The 13030-nt window shown below is 41.4% G+C and overlaps 1 protein-coding gene across 23 annotated transcripts in view; it reads left to right on the top strand.

Moving 5' to 3' along the window:
- Nucleotides 1–13030, top strand: part of TNIK (TRAF2 and NCK interacting kinase) — a 403607-nt gene that overhangs the window by 342413 nt on the left and 48164 nt on the right. For 19 of the 23 annotated variants that reach the window (XM_081570912.1, XM_081570909.1, XM_081570906.1 and 16 more), the window contains 2 exons: nucleotides 3845–4084; nucleotides 6574–6680. In XM_081570912.1, the coding sequence (XP_081427038.1) occupies nucleotides 3845–4084; nucleotides 6574–6680 (347 nt within the window). The remainder of the gene's footprint in view (nucleotides 1–3844; nucleotides 4085–6573; nucleotides 6681–13030) is intronic. The other 4 variants (XM_081570916.1, XM_081570915.1, XM_081570911.1 and 1 more) reach the window with 1 other exon arrangement.

The following is a 13030-nucleotide window of genomic DNA, read 5'->3' as shown; positions in this document are numbered from 1 at the left end:
CTCATCTCACATGCTAGTAAAGTAATGCTCAAAATTCTCCAAGCCAGGCTTCAGCAATACGTGAACCGTGAACTTCCAGATGTTCAGGCTGGTTTTAGAAAAGGCAGAGGAACCAGAGATCAAATTGCCAACATCCGCTGAACCATCAAAAAAGCAAGAGAGTTCCAGAAAAACATCTATTTCTGCTTTATTGACTATGCCACAGCCTTTTACTGTGTGGATCACAATAAACTGTGGAAAATTCTGGAAGAGATGGCAATACCAGACCACCTGACCTGCCTCTTGAGAAACCTGTATGCAGGTCAGGAAGCAACAGTTAGAACTGGACATGGAACAACAGACTGGTTCCAAATAGGAAAAGGAGTACGTCAAGGCTGTATATTGTCACCCTGCTTATTTAACTTATATGCAGAGTACATCATGAGAAACGCTGGGCTGGAAGAAACACAAGCTGGAATCAGGATTGCCAGGAGAAATATCAATAACCTCAGATATGCAGATGACACCACCCTTATAGCAGAAAGCGAAGAAGAACTAAAGAGCCTCTTGATGAAAGTGAAAGAGAAGAGTGAAAAAGTTGGCTTAAAGCTCAACATTCAGAAAACTAAGATCATGCCATCCAGTCCCATCACTTCATGGGAAATAGATGGGGAAACAGTGGAAACAGTGTCAGACTTTATTTTGGGGGGCTCCAAAATCACTGCAGATGGTGATTGCAGCCATGAAATTAAAGGACGCTTACTCCTTGGAAGGAAAGTTATGACCAACCTAGATAGCATATTTAAAAGCAGAGACATTACTTTGCCAACAAAGGTCCATCTAGTCAAGGCTATGGTTTTTTCAGTGGTCATGTATGGATGTGAGAGTTGTACGGTGAAGAAAGCTGAGCGCCAAAGAATTGATGCTTTTGAGCTGTGGTGTTGGAGAAGACTCTTAAGAGTCCCTTGGACTGCAAGGAGATCCAACCAGTCCATCCTAAAGGAGATCAGTCCTGGGTGTTCATTGGAAGGAGTGATGTTGAAGCTGAAACTCCAATACTTTGGCCACCTCATGCGAAGATTTGACTCATTGGAAAAGACCCTAATGCTGGGAAGGATTGGGGGCAGGAGGAGAAGGGTACTACAGAGGATGAGATTGCTGGATGGCATCACCAACTCAATGGACATGGGTTTGGGTAGACTCCGGGAGCTGGTGATAGACAGGGAGGCCTGGTGTGCTGCGATTCTGGGGTCGCAAAGAGTCAGACACGACTGAGCGAATGAACTGAACTGAACTGACATCATGAGAAACGCTGGGCTGGAGGAAGCACCAGCTGGAATCAGGATTGCCAAGAGAAATATCAATAACCTCAGATATGCAGATGATACCACCCTTATGGCAGAAAGTGAAGAAGAACTAAAGAGCCTCTTGATGAAAATGAAGGAGGAGAGTGAAAATGTTGGCTTAAAGCTCAACATTCAGAAAACTAAGATCATGGCATCCAGTCCCATCACTTCCTGGCAAACAGATGGGGAAACAGTGGAAACAGTGGCTGACTTTAGTTTTCTGGGCTCCAAAATCACTGCAGATGGTGACTGCAGCCATGAAATTAAAAGACACTTACTCCTTGGGAGGAAAGGTATGACCAACCTAGACAGCATATTAAAAAGCAGAGACATTACTTTGTCAACAAAGGTCCGTCTAGTCAAGGCTATGGTTTTTCCAGTAGTCATGTATGGTTGTGAGATTTGGACTATAAAGAAAGCTGAGCGCCGAAGAATTGATGCTTTTGAACTGTGGTGTTGGAGAAGACTCTTGAGAGTCTCTTGGACTCCAAGGAGATCCAACCAGTCCATCCTAAAGGAGATCAGTCCTGGGTGTTCACTGGAAAGACTGATGTTGAAGCTGAAACTCCAATACTTTGGCCACCTGTTGCAAAGAGCTGACTCTTTTGAAAAGACCCTGATGCTGGGAAAGATTGAAGGCAGGAGGAGAAGGGGACAACAGAGGATGAGATGGTTAGATGGCATCACCGACTCAATGGACATGAGTTTGGGTAAACTGCGGGAGTTGGTGATGGACAGGGAGGCCTCGCGTGCTGCAGTTCATGGGGTTGCAAAGATTCGGAGCGACTGAAATGATATTGAACCTTAACATGGACTTCCCCAGTGCCTCAGAGGTAAAGAATCTGCCTGTGATGCAGGAGATGCGGGTTCAATCCCTGCATCAGGAAGATCCCCTGGAGAAGAAAAAGGCAACCCATTCCCAGTATTCTTGCCAGGAAATTCCCGTGGACAGAGGAGCCTAACAGGCTGCAATCCTAGGGGTCACAAAGAGTTGAACACAACTGAGCATACACCTACACAACCTTAATATAAATTTGATTGATTAGAGTTCTATTCTCATTGAAGCATAATCTCAGCTGAAGTGGACTTTGAGAATTTCCTTGGAACTATAGTTAGCAACATTCCAGTCTCCTGAATCAAGAGGGTCTGAAGAGTCTGGGGCAAAGCTGCTCCAGAGATAAGACCTCAAGTGCAGGAAGAACAGGGCCAGGCTGATGGAGGAGGGCTGTGGAGGTGTCCTCTAGCAGTCTGGGCACTGAGATTTCAGACCAAAGAGAGTCTGGTAGGTCCCTGGTACAAAGCAAATACTAGATTAATGTTTATTAAATTAACAATTTGATTTAGAAAATACTCTAGATGTTTTCCTAGCTAGGATTGATTGACCACCTTCAATATGCCAGGCATGGTACTAGACTCAGCGAGAGGAAGTCTGACATGGCTCTTGTCTCCTGGGAGCTTCCCTGCACATTGGAGGAGAAGATAGGCTTACATGAGCACGAACAAGGAAGTGTGAGCAGTGCTCATGGTGAAGGGTACTCGGAACTCTAGATGTTCATGATTTGTCTTAAAAAGCTACATTTCTACCTAAAGTCTACATTTCTTCCCTGCATGAACGGTATCAATACATGCCAAATTGTGAGACTTCCAACTCTAAAAGAAACGTCCTAGTGTCGTGAGATATATAATATCCTAGGTGGTAAGAGCCAGTTCACCAGAAAGCAGAATCACATAGCAGTTAGGCTGTGGAGTTATAACATAGGAACTACAATTAGGTGTATGTGTAGGTTACAATCCAGTCTCTGGCACATATTAGCTGTGAAATCTAGGTTGTCACTTACCCTCTTTATACCTTACATTCTCATGGGTAGAATGAAAAAAATAATTGTGTCCAGCTCATGGTATTTAATGAGTTCATAAGAAGAAAGATGTTGAGAGCAATTCTTGTTTCACAGAGCACTCTCTCAACTCCAAGTTAGGAGGTTGAAAGGAGAAAGTTTGTATGATCAGAAGTGCTTGTAAATGTATTGCTGGTCAATAAATGTTCACTGAAAATCATTACTATCATGACACTTATTTCACTGACTTCTTAACAGTCCCAAGTCCATCATTTAACTCTTTGCCAGCAAGTCTGGTCCAGCCCTCCAGCTCTAAAATAGGAAATTTGGAAGATCTTTAAAAAGCATGCTGCAAAAAGCTGCTATGGGCTCCATGTGCTCTGGTTTTTTCTCCCTAAAATTTTATCCTCCCTTTCCATGAGATCCTAGTTGATCTGCGTTTCCTTGGCTACTCAAACAGTAAAGAATCTGCCTGCAGTGCAGGAGACCCAGGTTTGATCCCTGGGTCGGGAAGATCCCCTGGAGAAGGGGATGGCCACTCCAGTATTCTTGCCTGGAGAATCCCATGGACAGAGGATCCTGGTGGGCTACAGTCCCTGGGGTCACAAAGAGTCGGACACAAGTGAGCAACTACTACTACTACTACTTGTAATAATGCTGCTGTGATGTTGGTTTGATGCTTAGATCCCGCATCTGGTAGCAGTGAAATCCCAGGGACCTGCCTTGACCGCCTCCCAGTCGGTGCATGAACAGCCCACGAAGGGCCTCTCTGGGTTTCAGGAGGCTCTGAACGTGAGCTCTCACCGTGTCGAGATGCCACGCCAGAACTCAGATCCCACCTCTGAAAACCCACCTCTCCCCACTCGCATTGAGAAGTTTGACCGAAGCTCTTGGTTACGACAGGAAGAAGACATTCCACCAAAGGTAACATTACTGGAGTTTTCATCATCATCTCTATCATTGTCATCAATGTTTATTATTACTACTACTATTACTGTTATCATTATTATTACCTCTTTTGCAGACCATTCATAATACCAAAGAACATGATAACACATCACTGTCCCTTCTAGCATTTGTGTTGGTCCCTCCTTATTCCCAGGCTAAGACTTGGATTGTCATTCATCATCTCTGATCTCCATTTTCCCCAAAGAAATGGAGGCTCTGGTAGACTGAATGACTTGAAAGCATATATCCTATATCCAGAATTAGAACTCCCAACCCCAAGCCTTCCAAACTATTCATTACTACTATCCATCTTGAGAAATATAATAATACAGATATTCTCATTGATGACTTAATCTATATATAGACAAATTTAAAATTTCCAGATTAAAAAGTAGAGAATTTATTTCTATTTTTAATAACATAAAGTGAAACCACATTTCAGGTGTTCAGAAAATAGTAATGCTCTTAGAATATGTTAGTTGGTTCCACTAAGGAAAGCTCCCTCTAGGCCAGGTTGTAACTTAATTCCAGTTTTAATTACTGAGGATTTTAAATTGTAGATTGAAATGACCAATTGTTCCACTGGCTTGGTTCCATTTGTTTTGTTTTTGCCTATACCAAGCGGTTATACATTCCAAAAAATGTCCTAATACATGGCTGTTCATCTCACTTCAGACAACCTGAAGTATTTCAAAACACTGGAGAAATGTTGCATCAGATTCTTCCTGGTTCAGGATTCCCCTTTCTCCTGAACTCAGCTGAGGAGCCAGGACAAAGGGAATGGCTCACAGTTTCCATAGATCCATGCCATTATTGATTTCAGAAAAAAAAGTAATACTTTTTATCCAAAGGTTTTCAAATATTTTTCCTCATCTTCCTCTCGAAAGAATTTCCATGACTTTGAAAATGAAATTGTCTGATAATGGCTTTTTTGTTGTTCTTGTCTTGGGGAGGGCATCAGGCAAGGTTGTTTATGGAGCAAAGTTCAATCTGAAAAACAGGATGGGCAGAGGATCAGACAGGAGAGCTGGGGAAACATTTGAGGTCATTGGTCCATTCTGTTAAACCTGCAGGCACACATTTATAACTCGGGGAGAAAAACTTTAGATCAATACAAAGGTTTTAGGCTTTAATGATTCATTAGACCCTCTCTACAACTATTTCAGGTGACCAAATACAAAAGGAAAAATAGCAGTAATATTTTACTGAGCAGGTGGGAGGACTGATTTGGTCATTCTGCATCACTTCACTGACTCATCTTTCTAGGTCTTTATCTTAAAAATGTTTTATAATAACTAAGAAAACTTGTATTCATGATAAATATTCTTTAGCATATTAAGCAATAATATCAAAACAAAGCATAATTTTAAAATCTCTAGTACAAAATATCAGATTGGTCAGAAAGTTTGTCCTGTTAGTGAATATATTATTCAATGATGTTCTTGGTGAAAATGAAAAAAATGTGTCTTACTTTTTCTTTTAGAACCAAATGAACTTTTTGGCCAACCCAATATAAATCCACTTTAAAAGGACCTCCAAAAAAAGAAACATCAAAGCTCCTGAAGAATGTTTAGCCCACCCAGCTGTCACATTTTCATTTCCTGGTCACTTTTCATAAAGTAAATTTCTCCTCTGCTCTCCCCTCATGTTGAACTCCTTTGGTACGCTTAACAGTATTCAATTTCATTAGAAAATGTTTTATAAAATGAGGCATACTTGAATTTACCTTAGTCCCTTGACAGATAAGCTAATGATATAATTTCCTACTGTACTTCACAGTCTGACTGGTACTCACATAGTTTTTTGAAGACCTTCCAGGATTTTTATTATTAATCCTGTTTTTTTATTACATTTGCAAATTGACCTCCCAAAGCACAGTGTTAGGAGTTTGTTTTGAATTAGCAATTGCAAGTTGGTTAGCAAGTGGAAACATTTAGGATCTATTGGAGTCATTTCCCTGAGCTCACTGACATGTGGCTTATGTCCCAAGTTCTAGTCTGATACCTAGTTTCTCGCCAGATTTCATAATTTCCTTATCTGTTTATCAGTTGTGCTGGGAGTTAAAAATGGAACTCGATTTATCTGGATGACTATTATCAGATGCAGTTTCCAATGGTCAACTGAGTTAATGATAACCCAAAGAAATTTCTGGTGTCCACCACTCTTGTGCAAACGAAGGAGGGCAATTATTTTAGCCCTGTGAGTCAAAGTAATTCACTTGCTCTATTTCTAAATTTGTTTGTAACATTGAAGGCAGTACTCATTAATGTTTGCTAAAATGTGCCTCATTGTCTTTCCTTTGATTTTGTTTAGGGAGTTAAGTATTTCCTTGAGATATTTCTTTCCTGTTTCTGATCATTCCATGTCTCCTGGCGGATCTTAGGAAAGGAGTAGGCTGCATTTCAGGCAGTACTACATGGAAGTTATTTTATGGAAAATATTTCTGAATTCTGGTTTCATTTCAGGTGCCTCAAAGAACAACTTCTATATCCCCAGCATTAGCAAGAAAGAATTCTCCTGGAAATGGTAGTGCTCTGGGACCCAGACTAGGATCTCAACCCATCAGAGCAAGGTAAGGGAAAGAAGATGGTAAGGTGAAGGGAAGAGCCCCCACCTACCACTGTCATTACTGCTTTCCTAAAAAACTATCTTTGTTCTTTTTTCACTTCTGAGGCATGTTGACTGGCCACCCAGACTGTAAATTTTGGTGGGCCAGAGGCAAGTCTTTTATTTCTTCAGTAGCGTTTCACAGAAACCAGTGTATAGTGTGGGCTCATGAATGAATGAGCAGATGAATCATGGAATCAATGCAGAAGCCAATCTGGCTTACCTTATTTGGCAGGTTTTCAAATGTGGGAGTAAAACTACAAATAAGGTCTGGGTGTGGTACCCCTGGGAGAAGTCAATGGCACCCCACTCCAGTACTCTTGCCTGGAAAATCCCATGGATGGAGGAGCCTGGTAGGCTGCAGTCCATGGGGTCGCTAGGAGTCGGATACGACTGAGCAACTTCACTTTCACTTTTCACTTTCATGCATTGGAGAAGGAAATGGCAACCCACTCCAGTGTTCTTGCCTGGAGAATCCCAGGGACAGCGGAGCCTGCTGGGCTGCCATCTATGGGGTCGCACGGAGTTGGACACGACTGAGGTGACTTAGCAGTAGCAGTGGTACCCCTGACCATTAACCTCAGAGACCATTTCATGAAGCCAGCCAAACAAAGTGGCCTGCTCTGAGATGATTTTTAGCATCAGGTCAAGAAATGTGCCCTGGCTCTGTGGTGACCTAAATAGAAAAGAAATCCAAGGAAGACAGTATATATGTGTATATGTGTGACTGATTCACTTTGCTATACAGTAGAAATTAACACAGCATTGTAAAGCAACTATACTCCAATTTAAAAAAAAAAGAAATGTGCCCTGAGGACTACTGAGACAGTAGAAAGTAATTAGCAAAGAGGACTTCCCTGGTGGTACAGTGGTTAAGAATCAGCCTGCCCATGCAGGGGACACAGGTTCAATCCCATACTGTCTGGAAAGATTCCACATGCCTTGGGGCAACTAAGCCCACACACCACAACTACTGAGCCCATGCTCTAGAGACTGTGAGCCACAACTACTGAAGCCTGCGAGCCTAGAGCCCGTGTTCCACAACAAGAGAAGCCACCACAGTGAGAAGCCCGTGCTCACCACAACTAGAAAGAGCCCCGGCAAAGCAATGAAGACCCAGCACAGCCAGAAATAAATAATTAATTTTTTTAAAGAAAATAATTGGCAAAGAAATGCTATAGTGACCAGCTGCAGAGCTGTCCTAGTTTGGCAAATTGCAGAAGGACTAGTTCTCATGAGGAAGTCATCTCTGGCGTTATGGAGTGTCACTGAAATACAGTGATGCTCCCACTGTTGCTCTTTGCTCTTCTGGAAGTTTTTACAGACCGTGTATATTCCTACAATTGGGAAGTTGCATCTACCTACTGGTGGGTGCAGAGGTCTGAAGAGAAGCTGGAAAATAAACTATCCTTACAGTGTCAGAGCAGATTTTATGGGGTAACAGATGCTGTTTGTTGCTGTCATTCATCAAACTCCCCTCACATGTTTCATGAGTACACTCATTTTTAGGATCAGCTGAAATAGCAAATGGCCTCTGTTGAGACTATAAAAAGGAACTTGGGGGTACTGTTTTATTCTTCATTGTGTTCATAAGAGGACACTCTCTTGCTACTCAGAGAGAAAGAGAGACTGGAAATGAAGGTTAAGACTATTTGTACAGATCCTAAAATATGGAATGCTTTTGATCGTGAAGCTTTCATTTTTCTCTACATATGAAAAGCCTTAGGAAGGGGTCAGTCTGTAAATAAGAAAGAACTGTACTAAGAACATTCACCTCTGCAGGGCAAAGAAGCTAGCTCGTTCTGAGTAGAGTTGCCAGTTGCAGAAGCTCTGAATGAGCCATTTTTGTCCAGCAACTTGTCAGGTTCACACTGAGCTGGTGTTGTGAGCAGGACTGAAGACACCTGGTGTGGACTGTGACCAGGGAGCAAAAGGAATGTGAGGCTGGATTGCCAGCCTGAACTTTACCAGTCCTCCTCTTCAAGGGATAAGAAGCCTCCAGTTATCAGGGCTTTTTGCTCCTTTGAACCCTGCCTTCTAGGCTGTGTTCATGAGATAAGTTGTTTAGAATTTTAGTTTCTGTACATCAAGCTTCATTTCAACTTTAAGTCTTTTTCCCTCTATCAACCCAAAAGAAAGAGAACTGTCTTTCTCTAGTCAAATGAAAAGCAGTCTTTTGTTCCCTCTGAAATACTATTTTAATGACATTAAGGCTCCAAAATACCTGATAAATGGTCATGCATGCTCAGTCGCTTCAGTTGTGTCCAGCTCTTTCCAACCCCATGAACTACAGCCTCCCAGTCTCCTCTGTCCATGGGATTCTCCAGGCAAGAATACTAGAATGGGTTCCCATGCCCTCCAACAGGGGATCTTCCCGACCCAGGTATTCGAACCCAAGTCTCCTGCATTGCAGCTGAATTCTTTACCTGCTGAGCCACCAACAAAGCCCAATAAATGGTCAGTGGCTTGCAAAACGTGCTTTTCCCTTGGAACCTCTTAAACATTGTATTTTGTCCAGCGAAAGGAGATCTTGTGAATACAGCTAACATTTTTCTGCTTACAGAGAAGGTAGGGAGGACATGAAGTTAACGGTAATAATTATTTACCTGCAATGAAAATCAAAGGCATTGCGGGAGAGGGGGGATGGAGAATCCCCATCTCTGCCATGTAGAACAATCCTGCTTTTTTCTATCACGTATCTCTAAGTGACCAGCACTTAAAGATGTGACACAGACTCTGCAGCTCTAAATTGAATTGCATTTTGAAACGTTTCGGGATTTGGTGTATTCATTATGCTAGAGGTGGCTTTAGTTCACCTTTGTTGTATAATAAAACGTGCCAAGATGTGGTGGCTTGAAACAGTAACTATTTATGATTTCTCACCATTCTGTGGGTTGACTTCAACGTTGTCCTGCTGGTCTCACCTGAGCTGGCTTACGCAGCTGCACTGCAGTGACGGGTCAGCTGTGCCTTCATGTGGTTTTTCATCCTCAGCTTCTTGACTGTTTGGTGATTGCAGGACAGCATCTCAAGAGGGAAAAGCCCGGTACACAATTGGAGGAGAATTGCTTTACAATGTTGTGTTAGTTTCTGCTGTACAACAATATGAATCAGCTGTATGTATACATATGCCACCTCTCTCTCTCCCCTCTCCATCCAACCCCTCTAGGTCATCACAGACCACGGAGCTGGGCTCCCTGTGCTGTGTGGCAGCTTCCCACTAGCTATGTGTTTTACACATGGTAGTGTCTATATTTTAGTGCTACTCCGTATTTCATCCCACCCTGCCTTCTCCCCTCCCCTGTGTCCATATGTCCATTCTCTACATCTGTATCTCTATTCCTACCCTGAAAATAGGTTCACCTATACCATTTACAGAGAGGCCTGGCGTGCTGCGGTTCATGGGGTTGCAAAGAGTCGGACACGACTGAGCGACTGAGCTGAACTGCACTGATGCCATTTCTCTAGATTCCATACATACATGTTAATATACAATATGTGTTTTTCTCTTTTTGACTTACTTCACTCTGTATAACAGACTCTAGGTCCATCCACATCAGTACAGATGATCCAATTTTGTTCCTGTTTATAGCTGAGTCATATTCCATTGTATATATGTACCATATCTTCTTTACCTGTTCATCTGTTGATGGACATTTAGGTTGCTTCCATGTCCCAGCTGTTGCAAATACAAGCACTTTTGAAGTTTTTGCTTCCATCATCTTTGCTAATGATGTGATTCACCAATGGTGGGGGGGCAGTTACTGTAATAGGACAGAGATTGTCCTATTTTCTATTGGTTCTGATAAAGTCCTTATAGATTTTCTGGTACCATTTGTCAGATAACTGCCCATCCATAAAGCCATAAAAAGGTTGCTTTTAAATATTTTGTCCTTTGCAATACCATATGGACTCCCAAATGCCTTATACTGTCAAGGTGAACTGGTGAGTTTAAATTATGATTTGATTTGTTCATTTTTTAAATTTCTGTTTTAAAACCTCCCATGTACTTTAACATTTAACTTTGATTCATGTGTTCTTTTAAAGCAAATTAAAATTTGATTAAGCAAATACATTCAAAGTATGAAAATTTTTAGATTAATCCAATAACACCCAATCAAAACCCAATGACTGAATGCTTAATTTCAAAAAAAATAATTCTCTGGCCTATCCCAAACCTATCTGCTTATGGCTGGTTTGTTCTCATTGACTGTGTCATCAGAGAACAAAGGAAAATGAATGTGGGCAGGCAGCCAGTTAATTATAGACTTTGCCCAAATATTTGGCCTAAGAAATCACTTTGTATTCTTAATTTTCTGTTTTGACTTTTTTATATGATTCAAGTAAATGGAATAATTTTCTTTTTACTGTGTGTTTTATAAACCAAACAGAATTGTCTGCAGTATGCCAAATGTCTGAACTAAAAGTTAGCATTTAAAGAAATCTATATGAATGTTTTCAAGTTTTTACATATTTGGATCTGAATAAGATCAGTTAATACATAAACACGGGAAATCTATTATTTCATGGAATTGTTCTGAAATTGATCCCTTCTAAGAGCATTTATCTCAGGCACTTTGGCCCAAGGCCAGATCAGGTGACACCATAGTAAGGAAGAGAGGAACATGGCAGTGTGACATTTTCTCAAAACACTCATATTTTACCAAAAATAAATAAATAAGGTAGAAAAAGCATTTGAAAATTTTCCCTATTTCTATGTGTGATTACCTAGAAACTAAACACTTCTTTCAGACTCAAGCAGCAAAAATAGCAACCTATTAAGATCAGTACCCACACTGGTTAGCTCCATTGGGGGGATGAGGGGGACAGACTTGTGCTGATGAAGCCCAGATCAGGGGTTTAATGCTCATGGGATCCAATCAGCTTCACACCGAAAGAGGCCTGAGCCCCCGTCAGAGATGCAGGCTCATTCCAGCTGGTTCTGCTGATGCCCTAGCACCTCTGTCATCCCAGGACAGCCCTGGCCCAGGTCTTATCATCTAACGTGGCCACAGCCTCCTCCCTGGGCAGCTTGCCTCTGTCCTGACCAGTCATTCATAAGCTGGCTCTGGGAGGCCCGTGTTTTCTGCCTGGCTTTAAGAGAATTGCTATAGAAGCTTCCCATTTCTTTTGATGACCCACTCTCCCAGGGTTTCCTACACAGACTTGGTACTCAGCCAGGATGGTCTTTATACCAAGGAGCCCCAGGAAAACCCAGGTCCATGTCTTTGTTCAGACTGTTCCCCCAGCCTTGCTGCTCACCCCTCTGAAGTTTAATCAAGTCCTTTCTCCTTCCTAATACCACCACCAACCACTCCAGGCTACATTACACTGCATTCCCCAGACTCTACTACCATTTACAGGTGCTCGCACAGCATGTAGAGTTTTGCCTTGCTTGCTGTGGTCTCCACTGCATGTCTCATCACTAGGATTATGTTGTAACTTGACTGTTGTCCTGTGACCTGGACTCTCCTCCATCTCTCATGGTCTCACAAAGGCAGGTGTTTAATGAAAGGTTTTGGCTAAATGATCAAAGAAGTGCTGCATTCGAGCAAAGAGCTGGATCCTGCTACCACACAGCAACCACCAGGGCAAGTCCTCAGAGCTCTCAGAACTCCATTCTCTCAATAGGTTTTTTTTTTTTTTTCATACAAAGAACACTACATCTCTACAAAATGAGAACAGCCACCAAGTAATCTTACCCTTAACATGTAATGTAATTAAAAAAAAAAATTTTAGAATTTATTAATTATACATAAATAATTCCTGACCACTACTGTTTAATGAAAGAGAACAGTAAGGAAGAAGTCATTATTTAGGAATTTAAATAGGATTCTTTTTTGGAAACAAAATGAAAAATTGGAAATGTGAGATATTGCAGAATTAGCATTCATTTATCGTGCTATTTACATGTTCAGCTTAGAATATTATATTAGATATACTATAGATTAGGTATTTAGATATCTAATTATTATTATAGATATTCTAATAATATCTAATTATTATTATAATTTAATAATATCTAATTATTATTATCTAATATCTAGTAATATCTAATAATATCTAATTATTGCTGGAGAAGGAAATGGCAACCCACTCCAGTATTCTTGCCTGGAGAATCCCAGGGACGGCGGAGCCTGGTGGACTGCCGTCCATGGGGTCGCACAGAGTCGGACATGACTGAAGCAACTTAGCAGCAGCAGCAGCAGATAATAATTAGATATTCTCCAAACAGGAGGGAGGTTTTTTTCTCTTATGGATCCAAATCTATCTCAATCAATTAAATGCTAATTACTACCCAAAGTAGTGCCATAA

The sequence above is a fragment of the Giraffa tippelskirchi genome, chromosome 2 (genome assembly GCF_054371585.1).
Source record: "Giraffa tippelskirchi isolate mGirTip1 chromosome 2, T2T-mGirTip1v1.2.pri, whole genome shotgun sequence".
Lineage (NCBI taxonomy): Eukaryota > Metazoa > Chordata > Mammalia > Artiodactyla > Giraffidae > Giraffa > Giraffa tippelskirchi.
Note: the sequence above shows the minus strand (reverse complement) of the source record. Positions and strands in the feature narration are given on the sequence as shown.